Source organism: Larus michahellis, chromosome 10, assembly GCF_964199755.1.
Source record: "Larus michahellis chromosome 10, bLarMic1.1, whole genome shotgun sequence".
NCBI classification, from domain to species: domain Eukaryota; kingdom Metazoa; phylum Chordata; class Aves; order Charadriiformes; family Laridae; genus Larus; species Larus michahellis.
This window is the reverse complement of record NC_133905.1, coordinates 5,251,410-5,277,773: the sequence shown is the minus strand read 5'-3', so window position 1 is coordinate 5,277,773 and position 26,364 is coordinate 5,251,410. Positions and strand designations below refer to the sequence as shown.

At 48.5% G+C, this 26,364-nt stretch overlaps 1 protein-coding gene across 3 annotated transcripts in view; it reads left to right on the top strand.

Annotated features, from left to right (window-relative positions):
- The window catches only part of GRIP2 (glutamate receptor interacting protein 2), a 295,620-nt gene that overhangs the window by 256,018 nt on the left and 13,238 nt on the right, over positions 1-26,364 (top strand). For all 3 annotated transcript variants that reach the window (XR_012589345.1, XM_074602775.1, XM_074602776.1), the window contains exons 13-20: positions 4,717-4,862; positions 5,526-5,606; positions 14,003-14,069; positions 14,880-15,025; positions 15,319-15,463; positions 19,944-20,083; positions 22,433-22,609; positions 25,733-25,886. Coding sequence is in view for 2 of the 3 variants with exons in the window: in XM_074602775.1 (XP_074458876.1) it covers positions 4,717-4,862; positions 5,526-5,606; positions 14,003-14,069; positions 14,880-15,025; positions 15,319-15,463; positions 19,944-20,083; positions 22,433-22,609; positions 25,733-25,886 (1,056 nt within the window). In the remaining variant the exon portion in view is untranslated. The remainder of the gene's footprint in view (positions 1-4,716; positions 4,863-5,525; positions 5,607-14,002; positions 14,070-14,879; positions 15,026-15,318; positions 15,464-19,943; positions 20,084-22,432; positions 22,610-25,732; positions 25,887-26,364) is intronic.

Genomic DNA, 26,364 nt, shown 5'->3' with positions numbered 1-26,364 from the left:
CCCAGGCCAGCCTGGGAAAACAGCACACGGGGGGGTCGTACGTCAGGGAAAGCACCTGCAAAAGGAAAGGCAGGTCCTCGCCGTGCAGAGCGGTCTCTGCGTGGCAGCTCCTGCAGGCGGCCGATGCAGAGGCAGGGGGGAGCACGAGTGCCTGGTGCTTGTGCCTGTGGGAGGACGGGGACAGGAAAAAGAGTTGTCCTGAGCGATACAGTTTAAGAGAGATTTCAAAAAAGCCTTTTATGCCTTTTGATTGTTTGTTTGTTTCCGAAGCGGGTTTAAAAAGGAAATTGATGGCGTTTTGGTTTTTTTATCCTCTATTACCAGAGTGAATTTGGCTCACGTTGCAAAGCACCAAACTCCTTTTATAAATCAGGCAGCAACAAAGCCTGCTGTCCCAGGAGAGGAGGGAGAGGTGCTGAAATCCGCCTGGCTTTGTTTTATCCTCTTGCCAAGCCTGGAGCAAAAGCAAAGACTCGCGGCGCAGTCTCGCTTGGCTCTAATGTGTCGCACACGCTGCTCTCCTTGTGGGCTGCCCACCCAGCAGGATTCGCGCTCTCCTGGCCGCCGCCTTCTGCCTTCTGGCAACAGGGAGCAATGCTCTCTGCGTTTGCAGCCTGGATTTGATTTGGGGATTAAATCTCTGGGGTATATTTCTTCCTTTCCTAGACCGTGCTGCTCTTCCTAGCTGCCAGGAAAACACTATCTTTCCTCCCATCTTGAAGTGATAAGTGCGCTGGCTTTGCAGCGCGGCGAAAAAGGCAGTTTTATGTTTTCATTTCGCTTCTTGTTTCTTGCTATCCCACAGAGCTTGTTTGCTCCATCCTTCCTAGGTACCTTATTCCCTGTCCTTGAGAGGTTCTGCTGTAACCGCAGCCCAAGACATTAGAGCCATTTTTCTCCCCTTTACCAAGGCGGGCTCTTGGCTGAGCTACGCAGTTGTACTGCAATTGTGGCCCTTTGCAGAAGAGGGTGAGCGGTGGGGACACAGGGATGGGGCTCAGCAGCTGGGTCTGTCCTGCGTGTTCACACTCTCCCGTGCAAGACCTGTGAACCCGAGTGTGCTGTTGCACAAGGGCAGGATCCACAATCGCTTGGTCCACCTGGCTTGCTGCGGAGGAGCTGCCTCTTGCGTGTCTAGCAAATCTGAGTGCTACCAGGGAGGGGGATGGCATCACCCTCTTTTCAGGGAGGTTGGGCTGCCTCACGTTTATTATCTGCTTCGTCCTAGCTTGTGGCAGGCAGTTTGAAGCAAAAGCTGTCACCTCCCTGACTTGTGATTTGTTTTACAGCCAATAGCCTCTAATAGACCTCCCTCCCCACCTGTTGTTTTGTTTCCTGGGTGCAAGATGAAGCCTCTGGGCTCCAAATGAGACAATGATTCAGCCCCTGTTATCAGCAGGGAGGATGGAATAGGAAGATGCCTGACGTCCCCTCTTGGCTGCCTTGAAACACGCAGCTTTTGTGTCCTTCCTGCCCCAGCTGTCATTGACAGCAGTGGGAGAGTGTCTGGCTTCTCCATCCCGGTATCCAAAATCAATGCTTCCTGCTGAGTTACATGTTTTCTAGCTCTACTCAGACACAGTTGTTTGATCATTGTGTTTCTGGCTTTTGAGTATGAATGGTTTGCAAAAGGGAAGTTTAGCAGCTGGGTGAAGCTGTCAGCGAAGCTTTGATCTTTTGGGGGCTGGAACCCACCCACCAATGTGTGCACACAGATGTATAGACACACACAGATGTGCACGTCTGACCTGGGTAGGCCAGCTCCGGGGCATGAAAGAGCACGGCAGATTGGTTTCTGTAGCCAGCAATGTCGCCATGGTCACAGCTGCGGCCGCTCACCCCACAGCTGGAGTGACCGTGCAGATGCTGGTGATGCTGAGTAAGATCTTTAGCACATATCCTCTCCAGGGCTTGGATATGCGCTGCTCTGTGTCTAGCAAGACACCTCCACAGCTCCGTTGCTGTCTTTGAGCCCAAGGAATGAGTCATGACAAAATGCAAATCTCTGCAATCCCAGGGAGACATTCCCAACGTGGACTCCAACACATCCATAGGGCTATCATTTACTCCAGGAGATGTACTTTTGTCCTTTCTGATTTTTAAGCACTTCTCCCATGATCTCAAAGCACTTTGTAAGCTCTGATGTTAGACTGCGCATCTCTGAGACAAATGCCCTCTCTTTGCAAAAGCCGTCGAAAAGGTTTGCGTGGGATCCCACAGCAGAGCCGAGGAAAGGTCTGCAGGACCCTTGGCTCCCTGGGACCTGCTTCCAACGCCAGGGCACATGGCAGCTGGAAACGGGTGTCTCTGGAATTATTCTGAAGGGTTAACAAGGCATGTCGAGTCTCCTTGCATTTGTGGAGGGAGCCAGAAGGTTGTGGCTTCACTCCGCAAACTTTTATAAACCTGCAAGACTGGAGCGTAAACAACTGTGGTCGACCGAGGATAATAGTAAAAGAAATAAAATACTTCTGACCTAACAGAGCTATCGGCTGTAAAACACCCAGACAGATCTACCTTGAGTGACGAAGCACAAGAGGTGGTTGTTTTGTGAGAGGGCAGCTCTGGTGAGAAATGTGGCAAACGTTTGCCGTGTGAAAGTATCCGGAGATCTCCCAGCCCTCGCGGCTGCAACAGTGGTGCCAAAATGGATTGTGTCCTTGTGTGACCTTGAAATGAGAGTCATATCTGTGGGATGCACAGGTTGATCCCTCCTTTCCGAAAGGTGCATTTTGGCCATAGCAAGAGAGCCCTCGGTGCTGGAGGAGGCACCTCTGTCATAGTCTTTGCCGTCTTTGTATTTGTAAGCTGGTATTTCCAAGTGCATCTATGTGGTTGCATAGTCCAGTAAAGGACTGTAATTAAACTTGATGTAATTTATTCGCAAGGGTGGATTCATTTATACACCGTGGAGTTGTCTGTCCTAATCCAAGTCTCCTTGAACAAACAATTCTGAATTTACATCTCATAAAATAGCCAGCGTTTTTCCATGGATGGCATGGACTCAGGCAGCAGCATAAATATACTGCAAGTTTAATACCTTCCTACCAGTCTAATAACCTCCCTAGGCTCTCTCCAAACTTGCTCACATCTCAGCTTTTGATGAGCCACTGGCAAAAAATGTTGTTCTTGTGCATTCTCCTTGAATTTGGATGCGTGTCTTTTTTCTTGATAACCTGGCCTTTCGTATACATCCTGTTGGTTGGAGGTGAATAATGCAGTCAGTGTCTGTTGCCTTTGATGTTATCTTTGTGTGCCTGGAAGCTGCGGTACCATGTTTTCTTACAACTGAATCGGGTGTGAGTGATGAAGAGTGGCTGGAAGGATTAGTAAAAAAGAAGCTGTCTTCTGGGAAATATCAGTGGGAGCTGACATCCAGAAAGGAGAGGGCAAAGGATGTGCTTGATCTTTAAAGAGCAGGGGAATAAACATTCCCTGGGGAAGGCTCGAAACAGGATAGCTAATGCCTTCTGGGAAATCTTTGTGGTAACATAACTCCAAACGTAGAGGTGAACCTTAGACTTGTTCCCGTAACCCTCAACGTATATTGGAGACCGCTCTGTAGCTTATGTTGACGATGGAGGAGGAATGGTTTCCCAGGCTCTGCTAAAGCGGGTTGCCTTGTAGACAGGTGATAAGTGGAAAATCTGAAAAGATGTGGTTATAGCAAACAGCTGACGAAGGGTGTGGAGAAGAAGGAAGATGAGCAGTTGCCCATGGCCGGTCACCGGGAACACTACACTCTTTATTTTGTAGAGCTGTGAGCCAGCTCAGTAAGGTGGAGGATTGTCTTGCTGGTGTTACAGTATATTTAAAAAAAAAAAAAAAAAAAAAAAAGAAGGGAGGGCGAATATTGAATGTAGTCGTTCACGTGTGAAAAAAACCTTGCTTGTAAGTACAGAGGGGTCCCAAGAGACGAACCATGCTGTAGCAGTACATCTCCAACGTAGCCTTGCCATCATTGTTTTTCTTGCGAAGCAAAAAAAAAATCTGCTGATCCGTGCTCTTGGAGAAAGTGGGTCTAAGCCAAAAACCCCAAAGTGCCAGTTGTGGTTATATTGGTGCAATATCGCATCAGAATAATATTGGCCTTTCAAGGCAGTTAGGCAGTATCAATGTACATTTGGCTTCTAGAAATGCAATTACAAGGGATAAATGATTATCCAATTTGCTGAGACATTTCGGCGAGTTCATTGGATTGTAGCTTCAATATTAGCCATGTATTAAGCAGAGGACTCCGTGCAATTTTCAGTGCCATTAGTTTCGGTTTCAGAGGGCGCAGGCACATGGAAAGAGCCATGTACCGTTAGATAGGGTAGGAGGGCACGTGCCTTGTGTTTATCACTCTCATCTCTTGGACACGGTGTTGACTTTTAGGAAGGTGAGGGTTATTATTTTTATTTTTCTTCCTGGAAGTTGCAGGAAATATGACCAAAAATGGTTATTTAGGAGCAAACTATGTCTGAACTTAAGCAAACCACAAGGGTTTGCTGCCCTGTGGCCTTCCAAGGGCTCTTGACACTGGGATGGACATTGCAGAATGAGTTATCTTCTCTTTGGGGCCACTTCTGCAGGTTTTGTCACTACTCTGTGTCTTGTAACAGATTTGCTTGGGAAAAGTAACTCATGCCTGGTTGTGGGGTTGTTTTTTTTCTCCTTTCCTCTTTTTCCCTGCCTACTTGTTCCCTTTCCCTCCTTTCCCAATGTGGACTGCAGGTGTGGGCTGCTGCAAGTAGGAGACAGAGTCCTTTCTATTAACGGCATTGCGACTGAGGATGGAACTATGGAGGAAGCTAATCAGCTTTTGCGTGATGCTGCGCTCACGAACAAAGTGGTGCTCGAGATTGAATTTGATGTTGCAGGTATGTTGCCAAAGGAACTGCTGCTCCGCGCTACCAGCAGGACTCTGCCGGTGCCTTTGCTAACCCGTAGGAGGGAGTGTATTCACACAAATACACGAGGCTTTTGGTAGAGCTCAGAGGGAAGAGCGAGAAGACCCTGTGAGGACCTTTCCCATTTCTCATCGTTCTCTAATGTGCACCGAGGTGGTGGGTCCTTCTTCTGATCCTTTCATAAGTGCCTTGTGCTCGCCACTTGGCTGAGATAAGCCAAAGTAGTAGATGAAGAGGCCACCTGCACTTTAAATATTTGCTCATTATTACAAATAATATTAATTTATGGCTTTGAAGCAAGGAGGGACCCAAAGCTATTGGCTGGGGCTAAAGCGCAGCTTTGTATTTAAAAAAAAAAAAGAAAAAAGTTTTTTTCCTTTTACATTGACAGAGCTGCCTCTGTCTTGAACTACAGCATGATGTGAGCACTTTGCTTGACGTTCAGAGCATGTATTTTTAATGAGAATCCAAATTTTAACCTAAAGTCTGCAGGGCCTCACATAACAACCTTATTTGAACCAATAAAGCTGAGTTTTATGGGCTTGTTTTTCCTGGTTCCAAAGAAACTATCCATGCAACTGAAAACTCTCTTTTTTCTCCTATTTTCTTTTTTGTCTGTTTTTGGTTTTATAGAGTCTGTCATACCCAGCAGCGGTACTTTCCACGTTAAATTGCCCAAGAAAAGAGGTGTAGAGCTTGGAATTACAATCAGCTGTAAGTATTGCTCAGACTTGCGCTAGCAGTTGCAAAAGCCGCTGCTTTCCACCCTGGCACATCACAGGGCCCCAACGGAGAGAGATAAGATTACGTGGGGTTTCCTGGTAGCGCTCACGGTGCTTGTGATATATCCCAAACTGAATTAGATGTGTGGTTCCTGCCTCCACGAGCTGGCGGCTGCAGAGAAAAGCAGCTGCGTGAAGGGTTGGGGCAAAGGATGCGTCTCAACTGATCGGCTGGTCAGTGCTGCAGAATAATATTATGTTATATTATATTATTAATAATGCTATTTTTGTTTCCTTGCTCACAGCTGTATTGTGTTCCTTTTAAAAAAGAATTCCCTGGATCTCGTGGGATCCTTGCAGGGAGAGGTGTGGAGGGAGGAGAGTAAGTGTGGGGTGAACTCACAGCTTGAAGGGTAGAGAGGGGAAAGTGCCAGGATAAGGAGAAGGAGGATGAAGAGGATGGCAGAGGGGGGGGGAAGGCACTTTAGGGACAGGAGGGTGCTGGGCAGGGTTTGCTGGGAGTCATTGCGTTGACGAACCCCAGCCACGGAGGAGGAGACCCCCATGCCAGGACTTGGTGGGCAGGGAGAGAACGAGACATAAGCCTTTTTCTTTCTTTTCTCTCTCCTCTGCTCACTCTTGATTAATTATCTTTGTTTCTCTTCTGAAGCGTATTTTTCATTTAAAGACCTTCTGGCCTCTTTGGAGAGGATGCTGTAAGGGGATGATATAAGCAGATCCATCCCAAATTTCGGGCCAACTAGAGGTCTCATTACGCCTCGCATCAGTGAACTATTCCGTTATGGCAGATGTGAGCAGGTCTCACGTCGCTCATCCCTCTTTCACTGCTGGGTAAACCGCGTTGAATCATCTCGGATTTGCCGTGCCCAGAGGCCGCCGCCACCTCTCAGCTGAAACAAAGCAACTTGTGAAACTGCAGTAATGGGATCTTGCGCGTGAGCCCTCAGGAGCGTGGACCCAGCTGTGTCTGGGGAGCGGACTCGCTAGGGACACTTTAAAAGTAGGTTTCATTAAAATAGATAAGCAGTTTGCAATTACCTCTTGGCATTTACAGCGTTAGTCAGTGAGTTAATTGGAGGTGTTCTGGTCTAAGTGGTGATTCTCGGGAGTGATTTGAACACGGACAGGGTGATGGCTTTGCACCCTGTGTTATTTCTTCTCCCTCTTCCCCGCTTCCCCTATTTGTGCCATGAGGATAATCCTGAAGAAATAACAGCACAGTATTTAACATTTGACTTGGTAGCAATTACTGTCTGAAGACATCAAAGTGCCTTCCGAAAGCAGCGCGGGGTAGCTGTAATGACATTTCGGTGGCCGGGGAGCAGGGCCTGCACTGGGTTCCCAGCCGGCTGCCCTGACGGCCGCCTTGGCATTGCAATCCCAGGTAGCCACCCAGGACGATGGATCTGGTAGGAAAACACTTCTGTCTTGAGCATGGCCAGGGCTTCACCCCATTTAAGCTTCAAAGCGTAGTTTGTATCTGGGGCTGGAGAGTAAAACGAACCTGGGAGTTGCTGTCGAGAATATTAGTTTTTATTTCTGGAGTCTCACTTAAGTGGGATCCGCTTCAGATGGGCATTTACACTTCAAACGTATTTTTATGTTGAAAATGTTTTCATTTGAAAATTGTTTAAAAAATTGATTTCACACACTTTTTTTGAAATCAATGCTAAATAAAAAGAAACTGACCCCTGGGTTTTAAATAGTTAGGTACCCATTATCCAACTACAAAGGAGTTTTTTAACAACATAATAGATTTGATCTTTTTGATTGTTGAACGTGTTTTCAGGACACCGTTTAAGTAATGCATACGCATAAACTTAAGATATATTTCGGTCCTTTGCTGAGTCAAAGCTAAAATTATATTTACAAATGGAGCAAAAGACAGCCAGCCAGAAAACGCGGTGGCAAGGATGAAACGCTAGTTGAATTCTAATTCTGTTTTCAGATATTAGTCTGTATAAGCCTATGTCCACATGACCCTTCACAAATTAGATCATCATTTTGTCACTCTGCCTCTGACCGGGCAGATAAAGACGCCAGTTTCAAACGTTAAAACCAAAGCAAGCAGCCGTATGGTAAGTGCCTCCTGCAGAGACATGATGTGCATGCAGGAGTGTGATGCAAGCAGCAAGAGAAAAGAGGTAAAAATAACTCCGTTTTGCTCAGTTCCTCCCAGTTCCGCTGATTTGAATGCTTGTATAGATCTAGAAACAGCTTTTGTAGCTTTTCTTCTGACAAGGAAAGGCATATAACTACTGTTTTAAAGTAGGGGACTTGGTTTACTGGCCTCCCACATTGGATTCCTGTTCCCTGCTTTGTAAAGCTGGGGCGGGTTAAATAGACGACAAACCAGAGGGGTCCGTAGAAAACGCCCTGCACTGTCCTGGCCACAGAATGGGGTTTGTTCTAAAACTTTGTGATCCGGCTACCCTGTAGATGAAAGATGAGTTGCTTTCGTTGAGTTTTGCCTCTCGGCCTTGGCAGGCTCATCTGTAGTTAATTCCTCTGTCTAGGAAGGTTTGCCGCTGCCTTCTTAAGCGGGCAGAAAGTGTTACGACCTCATCAGAGGAGCAATACAGAAATAAAAGCGAGCAAGTTCTTGCTGTGCTGTGGCTCTCAGAGCTAATCGGGAGATGGGCTAAGTGAAGGAGGGGGAGAGCAGGATTCTTGATGGATGCGTTGGAAGAATTCGTGTAATGGAGCTGGCTGCAGGAGGAACCATAAATCTGCTGAAAAGCCTCATAAAAGGGCTGAACACGCGGGAGGTTTTTGTATGAGGAGGGCAGGCACTGCTGGTTCTGGGATGAACATGCAGCGGGGGTCTGTGCTTGCTCCTGGTGAGGGGCAGATGTTTGCTGAGGGTATTTCGTCTTCTCCGAGGTCTCAGGGTTTGCTAGAAAGAGAAGGGTTGGGCTGAGCGAGCCCTGGTTGTGGTCTGTGTGCCGATGGGTTCCTTCCCCCTGCGCAAACACAGTGTGGCAAAGGGATGCAGCAAATGAAGATGCGTGATGCAAATATTTGCATGTAGCATTATTTCCTCTTCCATTCCCCAGAGGATGAATAGAAAATCCAAGGGGGGAGTCTTTCACTGGCTCTGCTTTGTATTTCTGTGGCACCTCGGTGCCCTCAAGCCCCATTGCAGTCTCCTACAGCTGCTAAATGAAAATTAGCAAAGCAAAACACGGAAGCTGCGTCGTGTGCGCTGCTTCCATGCGCTTCATCCAGGGGTGAAGGGACATGGAGCCAGCAGAATCACTCCCATTTTCTCCCTCCTCCAGTGCCTTGGTTTCTGTCCCAGGGAGAACTGGTTCTGTTTGTAAAACAGCTGCTCTGCTTGAAGAGCGAAGTGTGGGCTCCTTTCTGCTCCGGGAGGCTGGGGGCGGCGCGGGCTGTGAAGCTCAGCTCTTTGCAGAGGCCTCCGAGGTCCTCTGAGTGGCGGGGACGCAAAGACCTGCAAACTGAGATTTTTGACACAGGGACGTGAAGACGTGGCTCTTGTTAGCCTGGACTACTCATCTCCATTAGCGGAACACGTGCCTTAAGTGCTCTGATCTTGCTGGCTGCATTCGGTTCTAATGATACCGTTATGCCTTCATGGGTTTTCTGTAAATCTCTTACAAATTAAAATCTCCAACAGCGAGAAGCTAATAGTCATGTATTCTTGTGTGTTCAATACCTGACCTCTTAAAATAAGATATGGATTTGTTATTAGCCTCTGGAAAATGATAGTTGATTACACAAAAGATTGGTTTTTGTGTTTTCTTTTTTTTTTTGTCGGTCTCATATATCCTCTGCAAGGGCTAGTTGTGAAATTTGCTGCAGGGTACAGGTGTGTTATTGTTGCTGTTTAAACAGATATTGAAATTACTGTTCATTTTAGCTATGCGTTAAAGCTTTCTATAGCATGTTTATCAAATTACCTTTATATATCTTAACGAATCAATTCCTGTGCCCTTGGCTTGAAGTACTGGAGATAAGGAGTGGGTAGTGTATCTGCTTGCGGGTGATAAAACTGGAATTTGGATAGATAGATAACTTCGATTAAGTCGCTTAAGCAGTGTAATCACCGTCCTAGCGAGAAGATGGATCTGTGAGCCGAGCAAATCTAGCTTTGCTGGCGCTGGATTAACCTGAGACCTGCCGCCAGCCCGGCAGAGCGCGTCTTGCACGGGGCAGCCCCGCAGCCTCCCGTCCTGCGCCCCGCTAACATTCCCCCTTCAGACGAGATTTGCAGCCGATTCGCTCTGGTGCTTTTACCGAAGTAGGATGTTCTGTCCCGCTGTTGCTACCTGGAGATTTTGAGAGGAAATAGATCTGCGGCGGGATAAATATCCTGCTGGAGGCACTGATAATTTATGCACCTGCTGCTAAAACTAACGAGTGATAGAGGAAAAAGTTGGGTACTGGGGATTTGATTTTCACTGCTGCTTTTTGTAATCGATTCTGATTTGCCTTTATTCCTGTTCTCATTCCTTAGCTATCCTGACAGTATCGGGTTTCTGATTTTGTTTGTTTTTTCCCATTTATAAATGCTTGCTTTCTTAAATATATTCTTGCGGCGTTATTACAATTTCTTTAATTTCACGTCCGCAGAGTGCTGCTTTGGCTTGGTCAATAACAACGGGCATTTGTAACGGGTTGATGGGTGCGAGATGTGTGCTCGTGCTCCTTGGAGGGGAATAATTTACCAATACGAGTCATTATGCATTCTATTAAAAACACAAACCGGACACGTGTTTCTGGCCCCATCATCCATCACAGCGTAAACGCCGAGCGAGCCAGAATCCCAGCAGAGGTGGTGAGAGACTGAAAGCAATTTATAAAAAGTAAATAACAGTATTGATCAATTCACCTTTTTATCACTGCCCTGTCACCACCGCCGAGCAGTGCTTTCGTTTGAGTTTCTCTCCCACCCCACACTTCTGCCTTCACCAGCTGTTGATTTATGGAGCTTTCTCTGGGCCACTGGAGCAGACTTAAACTACCTTTTGTACTGGTAAACCCGCCAAAAATACGAATGTATCTGAAAAAAGAGCCTACTTCCACCTGAAGCGGTTTGCCCTGGCAGATGGAGGCCACAACCAGAGCGCCTGCCGAGAGACAGCAGGGGTTTCTGCACCGCAGCTTCTGCCCCTGTGTCTCCATCCATCTCTCCCCTCGAGTCCCTTTGCTGCTGTCTCTGTTTTACGGACGGGAAAGCAAGCCCCAGAGGCAACGCTGGGCATCCGAATCGCGTTGTCCTGCAGCAAACGGAATTACCAAGGCAATGTCCTTTGAAGAGAAATAAGCACATTGACAGCAGAAATGAATGGATGAAAAGGCTTTACTCATCTGTGCAAGCATCTTAACTCCAAAGACCTCAGTCCTGATAAAATAATAATGTAGTTTAAGGGTGGGGTTTTTTTTTAATTGCAGGCAAATTGGATATGGTTTATCCAAAATCTCACCAGGGATCTACATCTCTAATGCCTCTGACCTTGGCTGAGTCACCACGTCAGTGACATTGCGGCTCTCCTGCCCGTAGACAGGGCAGCCGTTGCACAGAGACACGTTGTCACCCTGTGGGACCAGCCCAGGACTGTTAAAAACGCGGGTCCCAGGGTGGCTGGGGCGGTCGGGGGCCACCTGGTCCCAGGTGAGGGGCGGAAAGGCCAGCTGGGCGCTCTCCTGGGGTGCCAGGAAGGGCTTTGGGCTGCCAGAGGTGAATTAATGGAGTTAGTAACTACGGGTTTTTAAAATGAACAGCAAGCGTCTGTTCTGTGCTTTGAGATTTCATTATCTTAACTTTGTATCTTACGCCTCTTGAGAGAGAACAGTTATTCATTAAGTCTCTCTAACTTACCCTTCAGATTTGTAGGGGCTGACTAAAAATGATGGTTTTATAAAGCCTTTCCATTTTGTACTAAGTGATTATTTAAAACAGAGGGCTGACATTTGTTAAAGTTTGGGTACTCTGATGGTAGGGACAGTTGTATGAGTTGTACATGGCTCTTCCATTTAACCGGTCTCAAGAAAATCTGTTTGGAAAGCACAACTTCCAAAAAAACCGCAAACAAAACCCAGAATGATTTTTCCTTATAGCTTGCTCTGTTTCCCAATGGACAAAGCACTCAGTTTGTCACCCTTGCTTCTGATACGGGATGCTTGTGCTGCGTTCAGTGCTGACGCCTATTGCGGAGCTGCAGAAGGGCGAGGGCTCTCTCTCTGCTCAGAGACTGACCATGGGCAGGATCCCCCCCCCGACCCGTGTCTCAGGGCTTGTGAGGCAGATGCTGAGGTAAACACCATTTCTGCAGAGCTCGAGGCGTGTTGTCGTCTATACTTGCTTTTCTTTATTTTCTTTCTTTTTCTTTTTTTCTGTTCCTCCTCTTTGCTCTTTTGAGTGCTCATGGTCTCTGGACACATCGTTCCAGCTGTAGCTGGGTCAGGTTTAGAGTTGGCCATCCCCAACCCACCACCAGGACTGTGGAGATCCTCCCTAACCCCTTTCTGTCACGCTGCCTTTGCTTTGAAAGTAATAAACAAACCTTGCAGTGAAAAGTGTTTTTGCTCACCTGGATCGTTTTGACAGAACCGGGCTAGGGAGCGATTAAACATGCGGCGCTGCCAGCCCGACGCAGGGCTGAGGGTGTGCTCACAGGCTCGCCCATCCCTGCTGATCAGACCACCTTGTTGTGCGCCTCTCAGCAGCAAATACGCGGCCTATATTGAAAAAGAGAACAGCAAGAGTGATAACGGGGCGATACTTCTCCATCCACTGTGCTGTTAGTCCACGGTGTGCAGCCTTCTCAGTCGGGGGGGGTAGGGGGGGGGATTTCTGCATTGATTTTAGCTGCACCTCACCCTTCCCTCCCACCACTCAACTCTGTCTGGCGTGTGTCTGTCTGTCTGCTGGCTGGTTCCTGACAAGGACAGGTTGAATAGAGGTACAAGCCCTTGGGGAATCTCCACAACCCATCTGCTTCTCCTCCACCTGCGGCCGCAAGCTGAGTGTGAGTGTCCGGACCAAAATTGCCTGGCACCGTGTTCCAGTAAGAGATGGGGAAAATAATTTCTTCCAGGCTCCATATCATTTAGCAGTTGCGTTGCCGTGACTATTGTAAAATAAATCACAGTCTGCTCTTCACTGTCTGACCTAACTTTCATACTCAGCCCTGTTACGACTGAGATTGGCTGTCTTTTCTCCCTGTTCAGTACAGAAGGTTTAGTTATATCTGGGAGAGGGTATCCTTAAAGGTGATGGGTTAGCACATATGTTTTTTAAATCTCATAAATGAATGTAAACAACAGAAAAATCTAGAGCAGAGAGGTTGGTGAGAGGAAGTACTTATTCCTTTGTGTCTCACTTTCTGGGGTGCTCTCTAACTGCTGCTCAGGCAGGTGGATCTCTGTGTGGGTGATGCCACGTGCCTCACAGATATTTTAATCTCTGACCTGCACCTGGTGTGTTCAGATGCTGCGAGTTTCTTCCTTCCTACGCAGTTTTCGCTGAGAAGCTCCGTCAGCTTTAAACGAGCCGATGCGATTCCCGCAGCAAGGCAGGAGGGAGTGACATGGGGTGAAAAGGATGCTCTTGGCATATGTTTGGCGTGCAGATGGCAGAGGGGTCAGGAGGGGTTCGAGTCATAAATCTCACTTGGATTTCTCAAGAGAGCAGCAGGTCTTTGCAGGCAAATTTGAAAATGCAGATGCTCCCAGAGGTGCGTACTCACATCTCTCGTGAGCTGAAAAAGTTATCAGGGTCGGGTTGGAGAGAATAGTTGGAAACCACCCCTTCCAGCTCCAGCGCTGAGACCAGCCCCGGTTTATCTGGCTGGATGATGACGTGGCCTGGGGATCTGAACCAGCTGGAAAACAGTGTCTTACCTAGTTCCTCCCGAGTTGTTTCCCACCTGGAAAAACTCTCAGCCCACTTTACTTCAAGAGCACAGAAATGCTTATATTAACCACAGCGCTGAGCTAGGTACTCCCTAGGCAGCAGTGCCGATGTCTGACACTGCCGCAGCCGTTGACTCACTTGCTGTCTCGCGTCAGAGATGCGGGTGAGGCGGTGTTCAACGGTGCTGGGATGGGGCAATCCCACCTCTTGCTGCTGGACACCACCTGTCCTCCCCTTCAGGAGGAGATCAAAGGAAGGAGCTAGCCAACTTGGGCAAACGGCAACCAACAAACGTTTGCAGGGATTCACTTCTTTTTTATTTATTTTTTTTTTTCTGGTGTGGCTTCCAGAGTTCAAGTGTGAAGCATCATTTTGACAAAGGAATATAAATTCCCTTTCCTTCTGACTACTCCTCCCCATTAACCATCCCCGTCCTAGACAGCAGACTCAATACCAAGCCTTGTACCCATGTGTCTCTTTTGCAGCTGCGAGCAGAAAGCCTGGGGAGCCTTTGATCATCTCTGACATCAAGAAGGGGAGCGTGGCACATAGGTGAGTGCAGAGCTTCCTGTCTGCCAAACCCATTGCAAAAGATCCAGCCCGGTAAGGAGAGGTAGAATGAACCCCAAGCAGTAGCATTTGGGTCTGGATTTTACCAGCGTCCAAGGAGATCTCAACCTTAGAGGTTTGTCTTACGCCACAGTAGTGTTTGCAATAAAAACTGTCTGTATTGAAGCAAGTAGAGTTGAGCTAATGGAGAAGGTGACCAGGGCACTGATTCAGATGTTTGCTGACCGTATAGGAGATGGATGTTTAGCATTTAAGAGCGTGTGGTAAAGGGCTTCATATATCCCACAAGGTGCTATGGTTCATCAGGTAGTTTGCCACGTCCCAGCTCCTGCTCAGGTGAACAGAGTGAGTGAATTGTGGGCACTGGTGGAGAACTGTGCAAATAACTCAGCGTTTATTGATTTCACCTGTGATCCCAACACCTCGTAGCAAGGCTTTCAGAGGAATTTAGTGCTGCTGCAGGGCTCTTTTCTAAGAGTGCTCATATAGGAGTTTCCATAAAAGGTAGAATATCTGTCAGTTAAATATCGGGCATTTTTCAGCGCTGTAGGTTGCCCAGGCTGGATCTCTAACCTTCCTGCCTTGTTCTGGGTTGATGCATACCCTACACAGATTTCCTCTCTTTAAGTTACAATTGTCCTAGACTCTGTTCACGGTTGTTTCCCAGAAAAGATCAAGGACAGCGAAAAGTTAATATTGAATATTGTCATTGCCACTGCAGGACCGAATGCGTCATGAGATCTGAAAGGCAAATACAAATGTACTTTTAGTTTTCTTTTCCTTTCCACACAGAACTGGCACCTTGGAGCCGGGAGACAAGCTGTTAGCCATTGATAACATCCGACTCGACAATTGCTCAATGGAGGATGCTGTGCAGATTTTAAGGCAGTGTGAAGACCTGGTCAAATTGAAGATTAGGAAGGATGAAGATAACTCTGGTACAGAAATCCTGATGCAAACTGGTGCCTGTCCACTGTAATGACATTTCCCAGTAGGTAGTGCAAACCAACAAAGATAAGGGCTGCCATTCGTCCGGTCACCACTTTCCGATTGATTATAGTCTATTTTTGTTATTCTGCCCTTAAATGGAGTCTGGAAGGTTAAAATCCTAGTTGGTATGAGCAGGGCTGAGGGCCTTAGGCTTTTGCTTCTACTAAATGCTGCAAGTCTTTCCTATGACCTCTTTCATATGGCTAATTAAAAAATTCAGCATTCCTGTTTTCTCTTTCAGATGAACAGGAGACAACAGGAGCTATTATCTACACAGTGGAACTGAAGCGATACGGTGGACCCTTGGGAATAACCATCTCTGGAACGGAGGAACCCTTCGATCCTATCGTCATTTCGGGCTTGACTAAACGAGGGCTGGCAGAAAGGTGAGGTTTGGGGGCAGAGGAGTTGAGTTGAGGCAGGAAGAGATCTTGAAGTCTGCGAAGTTCCTCTGCTGTCATAAACTCTTCCTGTGAAGGTACCAAGCGCTGTGAAGCAGGGACAGCCCTGCCAGTCTGGCTCTGCAGACCCACATGCAGGAGATGTGGGGTGGTCGGGACTGTACTGTCAGGGCAATGAGAGAGGCTCAAAGCAGGGCACTTCTGGAAGAGTCCCATCCAGTATGTCAGTTGAATGCAGCAGCCAGGAAGATGTATTTATCTGCCCCTCTTCCACAGAGGTGCTTCCTGGTTCTGTGATTTCCCGTGCGCATCTTGCATCGGGAGAGCACCCAACCTGCCCACGAAACCACTGTAGACTCCTGTCCTGGACTCAGCTATTGCTAAACTGGGGCTTATGGCCATGGCAGCGCTGTGTCCTGCTGAAACAGCAGATCTCGGGGGTCTTCTGGCCCATCCTTGGTGGTGGTTAGACTGTTACGTACGGAGGTATCTCAGTGCAGGGCTGGCGTGCTTCGAGCAGCAGACATTTGTGCAGCATAAACAATGGTGCAGATTTACCTCCGGCAGCCGGGGAGGTTGGCTGTGTGTGTGCCTGTGTCTGAATATACGTGCATGCGTGGGATTTAAAGGATCAGGACATTGCTGAGAATATAAGGTGGAACTGAGTCATACACTGTATCTTAATTAATCCGTCTATACGGTAGCTGTGACGTGTAAATAGATCATTTCAGCAGCCCTGACTCACGCTTCTCATAGGGTTGCTTTACCCTGAGCTGCTTGACAGGCAGAACGGCAGCAAAAAAAAACCCTGAACAAATAGGTGTAAAGTGGGGTAAGGTGTAAAGTAAACCTTGGGGAGGTTTGACTGCAGATCCGGCCTTTTGGTTCTTTCTGTTTCAAGGCCACACTCCCTCTTAGCTGGAGCGTAAAACAGCTCAGTGCCTCTTTCTGCATTGGGTTCCCTGAGCTCTCAGCACACACGCTGCTGCACGTTCCCTCTGCCTGCCTTTGGTACAGAAAGCAGAACATCAGTGTCTCCCGAGAAGTGGGGAAGGACGGACTTAGTCCTTAGTGGTTCTTCTCTTCTTTATATCACTGCCTGCCATTGTAGAATTCAGTCTTTTTCCCTAGAAGATACTAGCTATAGAGTATCCGAGGGCTTTTCTGCATAGCACTTCTGCACTGTACCTGCAGCCCAACGTGAGAGAGGTTCAGGACAGAAAGCCCAAACGCTGTCAGGCTCAGAAGAGAGCCTTGTACCCGTGTTGCTCTCAGTTCCCTTTGCAATGCCATGGCTGTTCCTCCTGCGAACTCGGATACGCATCAGTGACTGCTCCACAGAGAAACGTGGTGCAGGCGAGTGCTGCGGTACTATTGAATTTTGATCAGGAGCTGGCAGGCAGTAGGGAATGAAAAGCCTTTTGCGAAGAGCGATGGAGCTGTTCGGCATGTTCACCGCAGCTGACTAACAAATAACAGTGCCTGTGCAGAGGAGCGGCGTGGGGACGGAGCAGCACAGGGATTTCTCTGGGTAACCTTGGGCAGGGAGGGCGAGGAGCGCTGGGATGAAGGCTGTCTGCAGGAAAGGTGCTTTTTCTCCTGGGAGTAACAGAGGGAGTGGCTGGACCTTGTCAAGGGGAGAGGGGTGGTCCTAGTGTTATCCTAAATTATCCCTTTCCTGCCGTCACTACCCTTCCCTGTGCCACAGGCGCCCTTAGCCAGGCTCTGAAGGGTGGGACAGGTTTCTGAAGGACAGAGATTTAAACCCAAATCTGCGCCTGGCTTTTGCTGGAGCACAGGACGTGTTCCAGCAGTGCCGGCACGGCGTGGACAAGATCCCAGCGTTTGATAACGGGAACGCACCGGCAGCTCTCGTAGAGGCATGAGTGAAGGTCTGTGCTGCAGCTTGGACTGTTTGCTTGGTGATGGGGAAGGCAGGGTGTCCTCTAGGATCTGTCACACGTCTGTCACAGCGGGTGACAGACTGTCTAAGCTGAAAAGGCTCCAGATTCAGATGACTTGGGTTTTATCTTGACCTTGAGCATTTTTCTCCTTGTACGTGTCTGATCTTACAGAAACCTACAGAGGCAGCTCAGGCTGTTGAGTTGGTGTCAAGCGGTGACACTCTCCCACATTAGTCTCTGTTTCTTCTCCTGTGGTGCCTGCAGGTGGCTTTAGCCTGGACCATGGGACCTGTTTTCCTTCTTCCTGGGGAGGGGAGTGTGCCTGAACAATACTGTTCAATTCCGGTGTAATGGTTCTCCAAGAGCAATTTTGTGCTATTGCTGGCATTTTAAAGTACCTGACCAGCCTCCTCTGGTGCCACATGGTCAAGAAGATGGGGGTGGCTGCAGGAGGGTTTTGTCTAGGAGTGCTCATCACCAACCCATGTTGGAAGGGGGAAGAAGGGATGGTGGCCCTGCCCGCGTGCCAAGTAAATCGCTACCACGTGCATGCAGCCACCTCTTCTCCAGTGCTTGCTGGAAAGTGCCTGCAGCCCCTTTTACACTTTGCAACTTACCTGTTGCTCGATTCTGCTCTTGCATGTGTCCTCTGAGCAAGAAGGGACATAGAGCACGAAGCTCCTTGGGGTGGTTTGTGTTTGAGGTGAATTAAGGACTGTTGGTGATGATGGAGAGGCACAAGGGTCATTAGCTAGAAACGGCTTTCTCTGTCGCTCCCGCGCGGCTTCTGTCTGCTTGTCCTCACAGGGGTGCCTGGAGATGGACAGATGAGAGGACTGGACTTTGATTCACTTTTCCCCCTTGAAGAAAAACGCCTGACTGAACATGACCTTTCTTTTTAATTGTTTCTGTATTTTTCCCTGCTGAGGGGCTTTCACAGTTTCGGCAGAGCAGTCGTGTTGTTCAGAGGTGGGCGGTTGGGCTGGTGTCTTGGATAGGAGATGCGTCCCCACGTTGAGTTCAGGGCTACGGCAGGAGGCCCTCAAATGCTGAACCACTGCAGCGAGCGAAGGACCGCCTTTAAACTGCCAGCAGTTAAGCTTGATTTTTTTCGACTACGTAGATGAAACTTTTAAGAAAAATACTGCGGTTCCAGTTTGATCTGTAATTTATTTGAATGCACAAGTTTTCCCTGAGGGCTTTTTCGGGCTGATGTGGATGGGACGAGACGGACATCTAGTGGCTGTCTGGGACATTGGCACATTGTCCACATATCGCAGCAGCAGCAGCAGACCGAGCAGTCCTGCCTGCTCTTTGGCTACATTTCCCAATTTGATGTACTTATAGTAGATGTTTCACAGCAGTGTGTCTACGAAAGTTTTGTATTTTGGGGAAAGACAAGTAGCTGTTTTGCCTGCGATGGTATATCAAACCCCAGCTCTGCAAATCCCAAATACTGCTGTCCAATTTGGAGATCTGACCTGAGAGAGGCATGTTGCCATGGACAAAAAGATATTGTGGTCCAGCTTTGCATCTCCTCCTGGCTGGATCACACAGGTTACCGACAGCCGGACCTCACGGAACTGCTGGAGGAGGAGAGGATTTGCTGCTCCGGCGTGCTGGCGTTAGAGAGCTGGAGCGGGAATGCGATGAGCTCGGTCCAGCCAGCGGCGAGCGCGAGCTCCTGCCTTGGCAGCCAGCTCTGGGACAGACACATCCCGTCCTGCCGGCTCTTCCCGGAGCTGCGGCAAACACCAGGAGAGGTAAAGTGAGCCCCTGTCCATGGGCAGACACAGAGGGGTAGGATGCAGGAGAAAGGGAAGAATTGTTGTGACTTGTTAGTTTGTTCCTGGCTGTTGCTGAAGGCTGAGGATTTATTTAGCTGGGAGCAGAAGCCAGTGCTGGAACGCGGCTGTGCAATAACACACAGTAACCTCTTCTAGAGTGCTGGTCCTGATGGAGAAAGTCGCAGTGGTGTAAGCTTTAAACATATCATGAACTGATCTGCAACTGGTTCAGCTCATGCTTGCACACGCAATCTGTGTGTGTTGAGCCGGTTTGGGTTTTTTTCAATGGGTGTCTAGGTTTGTCTCATCATTTCTTTCCGTCAGTGTGAACATACCCTTGGGTTCCATGTGTGACGACCGGTGGACATCGCACACTGGAAATGCTTGTGCTTTTAGCATGTAGACCCCCCCCCTTGCTTTGAAGAGGTTTAGACTGTAAACTGGTCTGCAGTCCCAGCTCCCGAGGGCCTTGGGACCTGAGGAGTGTATATGTTCCTGTGTCCCGGTTCCCGAGGGCCTTGGGACCTGAGGAGTGTATATGTTCCTGTGCTTATTGGTATTTGCACAGGTGGAAGATGGGGGGAGTGGAACCGGATTCCTGGTGGTGGTGATGAAGAGGAAATCACAGGTATACAGCGTACCTAGGGGAAACCAAGACACATTTGAAAGTGCTTGAGAGTTAATATGCTACTGCTTCAAGCGACAACTTAATGGCCTGTCTCGCAGAGGCAAATTGCTTCTCTGAAGTTTCTAACAGCGCTTTTTTCTCTCCAGAACTGGAGCCATCCACATCGGTGACCGGATATTAGCAATTAATAACGTGAGCCTCAAGGGCAAACCGCTGAGCGAAGCCATTCACCTGCTGCAGATGGCGGGAGAGACGGTCACTCTGAAGATCAAGAAGCAGACGGAGAGTGAGTTGGGGAGCCTGGTTTGGGGTGGGAGGGCGAAGGCGCACCCCAGCAGGGACCCTGGGTGCTGTGGGTTTTCCTTCACGTGTTGTGGAAGGTGAGACGAGGCAGCGTGTTCAGGGGCATGGCTGGGGACAGAGGGAAAAGGTGGGTGTTTTTCGAAATTCTGACTCACAGATGAAAAAAAAAAGGGCATCCCAGGGGCTTTCTGTGGTACTGGGAAGAGATCAGACAGCAGGTTTATTGGTAGTGATAATTTTTTTTCAGATTGACGCCATGTGCCATTGGTGCCGTTCCCTGTCTGTGTGGGTGTTTCACACAGAAGTGAAGAAGTTGCTTTGAAAAGTAGAAGAGTGCAGGATTGTGTTGGGGTTTTTTTGGTTGTTGTTTTTGTTTTTTTTTTTTTAAATATAACCCCCCAGAATGAACAAGAGGATTCTGAGCTGGTAGAATCCATGAAAAAAACCCCCACCTTTAATTCAACATTTTGAAAGTGACTGGCAATAAATCTTTTATGCCCCTTTTCCGGGCTTTGGGTCCTAAGATCATCTTTCAAAGCATCTGCTCTAGAAAAACCCTTCTCATTTCCCTGCCAAAGCTCCCTGTGGCTTTGAAGTTGTTCTTCTTGACATGGCATCAAAGAGCAGGAGCATACTTAGTACAGGCAGGCCACTTTTGGGGGGGGATAGAAAGGGGGTTGGTGAAACCAGGGAACACGCAAACTTCTCTCCCTGACTGCCTGATTACAGCCAAACGGGCTTTTTCATCAAGTACAGAAAGCAGCGGGTGCATTCTGGTTGCATTTCTCTCTCTCCCCACACCCAGCGCTTTCTGTCTTTTTTCATGCTATGCTTCTGTGGTCTCTAGATTTAGCTGGACCAACCCAGCCAGTGGCCCATGGTGCTGTGGAATTTAGAAGAAATCAAATGATAACGCTCTTCCAAGCGAGCGTGGCCCATGGGATGTCTGTCCTGCATCTGAAAAAGTAGCATCGCTCTTAAACATAGCACTTCTGTAGACCTCAAAGCAGTTCGCGAGCGTGTGACAATGCGCCTGTTTCACGAATGGAGGGAGCCCGGGCAGGGAGTGGGAACTTCACAAATAGAGGTAGAACTGGGGAACTGATTCCCTTCAAGAAACCCCTGTCTCGTTCCCTGCAGCCAAGTGTCTGGATCCTTGGTCCGAAATACTTTTCCCCTGCCCCCCTCGCCCTCCACCCTGCTGGCACTTAACATTGTCACAGCCACTTGCTGAAATAATTGACATGCAAGTGCCAGTTGGAGACTCGTTAATCATTCTGAGAGTGAAGCAGGTGTAATTGAAATTTCAAGGTAATCTTGAGTTAATCATGGTGAGCAATCTTCTGAATGCTTGGAAAATAGGGACTTTCAGGACACTGGGCTTTGTTTGGTAAAATAACCTGTCCTCATTGACAAACGCAGACTTTCAGAGGGCCTTTTATCCCGGCCTCTGCGAGCCAGCGATCCAGCGTGTGGATGGCTAACAGGATATCTAATCAACGAGGACTTTAAAATATTCAGTACAAAGAAATGTTTGTGCTGAGAAACCATTCCTTGCACAGCTATTGCCTGAAAGGGAATTTGATATAACGATAATAAGGGCCTATTATTACTAAAATAATGAAAGGGAAGGTCTGAGCTTCATCATCCACATTCAGCTTTCCACTTTCCAATCACTAATCAGGGGAAATTCAGCCTCAAAAAACCTGGCCCAGGAATTCCACTGTTGTTGTGAGACTGCATGGGAGCCTCTGGAGGGGTGGTGAGGAGCCTTGGCTTGATACGAGGTTGTGCGGTTTTGGAAGGGGGCTATAACTTCAGCTGCGGTAGTTCGGGACCAGGTTGCATTGTCATTGGAATGTCATTAAAACATCTGGTTCTAGCAGAAAGTTTGCAGCCAGCACCCGGACTAGGTGCCGCTCTGAGTCAAAAGGAGAGATCCAGAGAAGCTATGGGCTATTGCTTGCAGAGGCCAACACTTCTCTGGGCAGGGCTGTTTGGAGGAAGCTTCCAAAGGCATAAGAAGATGTGCTAGTGAATTGAGATTAGGTCCCGACTCTCTCGTATTTGGGAATCTGCAAATCCCGGTGGTTGCTCCTTATATTCCACCTGCTAAAAACTCAGAAAGTCATTTTTTCTTGATTTGGCTTGAGTTAGGAGTACTGCATTAAATTCTTTCAACTGCAGTCTATAGGCCTTTCTCAGCTACTTTTGAAGAGCTAAAGAGGTATTTCAAAAGACTTACAGTACCTGGGCTTGCTCCCATGTCAGCATTAGCCTTTCCCTGAGGCTTTCTCTTTGTGCCTGCTAAAGCAGCATGTTCTGGTTTCAGAATCCTATCCCAAGAAGTCGGGGAGTATAAATGAAGTGAGCGACCCAGAAGATGAGCTGACGGACTCCCAGAAAACTAGCAAGCTGTCTGAGATATACTCCACCACAATTCCTAGCGTGGACAGTGCCATGGAGTCCTGGGATGGCTCCGGCATTGATGCTGGGTATGGAAGCCAAGGTAAGCCAGGGCTGTCTTTTCTTAGGGGTCTCTGGGCCAAGGTGAAGACAGGCAGAGCCTCCAAACCTGTCTGGAGACTGAACGTGAGCCAAGGCCTGTGGTCTGACCGCATTTGCATGGCTTCTCACTTCCAGCAAGGAACAAAATGTATTTTAAAATGTACTCATGTGGTGCTCTGAGTTGATGTATCTGTTCTAGGTTTTTATTGCCACATTTCTTCTGGCTTATATGGCATCATAGTGTTCACAGCATTTTCAAAACCATTACAGCACTTTATAATTCACATAATCGGAGGAAGCATTCACTGGCCATATGTCTTACAGAGTATTTGGTCCATAGCTCACTTTTAATTCTCCAGAGAAGCCGTGTAGGACATATTAATCCTCTTCAGGATGTTTTAAAAATCCACAAGAATGTCTTGTGACTAGAAGCACTCACTTAACAAAATAATTAAGGTAATACTACAAGAAAGTGTCTCTAGGTCTCTAGTGAGTGATCAGATGAACACATGTCTTTGAGGCCAGGTTTATTCAGCTGTGGCTTCTGGCAGACATATGGAATTGGGATGGAGGATGCTCTAGTCATGGGAATAGATTTTTTTACTTGGAGAAAAGCACTGGAAAATAGTTATTCCAGTCCAGATTTAGTGACGTAAACTAGTTTTAGCCCGTGTTGAAACAAAACAAAACCCTGAATCACCTCTGAAAAAGGAAATTGGTGAAAAGACTGCTGTCCGGAACAGAATGTGAAAACAGGGCGGGATGCCGCAGGACGGCCGTTGCAAAGCACCTTCAATGTGCTGAGCAAGGCGCGTGCCTGTGCCCTCTGTGCTTTGACTTAGACAAGTTGAAGGGACAGCACTGCACGGGTGTCTCTTCCACCATGCCTGCATCTTCCTTCAGCCTCCGTTGGCCTGAAGTCTTAATTTAGGAGTGCAGTTGGGACTGGAGGCTTCATTAAGGAGGAATCCCCTGGCCTTCATGATACTGCAATCCTTCTCCATCTAATTGAACGTTAACACAAGTTGGACACTGGATTTAGCAAAGCGATTGCTTTTACCGGTAAATTGAGAATGAGTAATTGAGCACAGAGCCCCGGGGAGCGGGGCTGATGCCAACTTGCCCAACATCCACAGACTGCAACTTTGCTTCAGGGGCTCGCTTGTCTTCCCTGGTAATTGCATGTGGCTGCATGGTGGTGTGCTGGCGCTGGCTGGGAAGAGGGATGCTGCAGCGTAGGGAGAAGGACACGCAGGGTCACCCATGGGATGGGCAGGGAAGACAGGATGCAGGGAGACCTGAGTTGCACAGAACACGGAGATTGGGCTTTACACCCCAAATGGAGAACTACAGATTGGATTCTGCAGCCTTGTAGGTTTTAGGCTCATCCACAGCTTTAGGAAACCGCTCAAGGAAGGGTTTGGGCGAGGGAGCTGTGCTGGGCCTTGTGGGAACATGCCACCAGGTGGCTCTGAATCCCAGGAATCCAGCCCATCGCCCTGGAAGGAGGAGATGAAACCAGTGGCACGCAAGTGAGAGCTCTGCACACGTACCCCCGTGGTCCCAGGCCCCCTGCGCCCAGCCCAAACCTGCTGCCCACCCCCTGCAGAGACCTGCATGCAGGGACCTTGTTCTGCTCTGGCGGGCAGCGAACGCTCCTGACTGCCGTAAGATGTTGGCAAGGACTTTTCTGGGGCTCTCTCCAGAGCAGTCTAACCTTTAAAAACACACAGAGGAAACACTCAGCTAAGTGAAATAACAGGCCTTGGCATTTTCAAAGTGCTGGCGTTGTCTGTGGGTATTTCCAGTGCTCTTAGCTGTTTGGGAGGTCAAGTCTCCCTTAATTATGTGTTTCTCTGCTACTTCTTCCTGTTCACTTGGCACAGCATGTAATGGAAGTGTACAGTGTTTCTTGGAAAGGCTGTGAGGATTTCTCTGAAACACTGAATGGGCAGCAGGAGGTGGGCTGGGGACTTGTGAGATTTATTTCTACTTCAGATGGCGCTGACACTGCTGAGGAATGGTCTGTTTTGGAAGGTTTCTGTCCCGGCAGCTCCTCGTGAGACCTGGGGATCTTGTGTCTTGGTAGTGATGGATTTCCATCTCTGGAGTAAGACATAGCAGTACAGAAAAGCCCATGGGGGCAGACATAGTGAAACTTGCCTCATTTCATCCTAACGGTCCGTATTGATCTCCTATCAAATGTGATACAGATGAGCCTCCCCTTCTGTCAAGCGAGCAGAGTTTTTCCTCCTGTTCCTTGCCTCTCACACCCCTGTCCTTGACGCAGTTTTCTGTACCTTCACCAGCTGATCCCGAAGGCACGGGAGGGCTCTGCTGGCTGCGGTAACTGGCTGGCAGCTGTTGGGATCAGGGCTGGCTCTTCCTCATTTACCACTGCTGAGGACACTGGAGCTGGTGACCACCAGCAAGTATCTTCAGCACCATGACACTTGCTGGAGGGAGGCTGTTGCTTCTGGCTGCTCTGGATGCAATTTCTTTGCTGCATATCCTATCGCTTTATCCTTCTATATCCTATTACTTTTTTTGTGCTGTCCATTAAGTCCCTAAGACAGTTGAGAATCTAAACGAAGATATGTTGTTTGTTTTTTTCTCCTAATAGAAATCAGGCCTCCAAATCCTTCAAAACTAAAGGGGTTGGGCACGCTGAGGGAAGCTTGATAGCAATTTCTTTTTACCCTTTGAAGGACTCGCTGTATGTAAAGGTGGCTGCTTCAACAGCACAATTTCTGTTGGGTTCAGTGTGGAAACAGGAGCCATTAACCAAGGTTGGAGCTGCCTGGGGGTAGGATCTGCATCTGTGGGTATATGTAGTCCCAGGTCTGTGAATGCCGGACCCGCACCACAAAACTACTCAGAAATGGGAGAGCAAAGGAGAAATGGTGCATCTTATGACAAGCTGAGAAGCTACTTTGGTTAAAGCAAGAAGAGATGGGAAGAGGAACCCCTTTTGGATGACTGAGACGGAAGCAGTATGCAATCCATACGGGCTCAGGTTTGGGACTTGGCAAGGAGGCTCTCCTGGCTCAGCGTGACTTACTCCATTTGGATTTTCTGACCAGGTGCTACCCTCTCTCTCTCCACCCCCTCTTTCCTTCCCTAGGTACGTACATACCTCAGGCTGCGGGCATTGCCCTCCATCCACACGAATGGAGACACAGCAGGCAAAAGAGCAGCACCCCTCCGGGGGACCCCAGGAAAAACTACCCCTACATGGATGGAAGCTTCAGTGAAGATGACTGGGACAAGCCCAGCAGGTACGGAGGGGTGGGAGGAGGCAGGAAGGCACGTCTGCAAATGTGGGTGTCACTGCATAGGGGCAAGGGGGCATGGGAATGTGATGGAGCAGCAAGTGATGTCGCCATCTTGTCATTGGGCAGCCCTGGGGAGGGGTGCCGGGGTGGTGACCTGCTCTGTGAACCACCTCCACGTTGCCGGGTTACCCTGGGTGTAGCTCTGTGGCACCTCTGCCGTGGCCAGGTGACATTTGTGTCTGGAGTTAGGCCGGTCTCAGCTGCATGGACCACAGGTTCTTACCACGTCTCAAACTCCTGCCATGTAAAGGCTGCAGTATTTTCATAGGTTAGGTGTAATAAATAGATATGGCCAGGGCTGTCCCCACGTGTGTTGGCCAGACTTTTTCAAGTGAGGGTGCAGCTTTGTGACAGCTCGATGCCACGGAGTAAAAAAGGCCAACCAAAGCTCGTGGAGGACCAGTATGAGGTCGCATGCCCA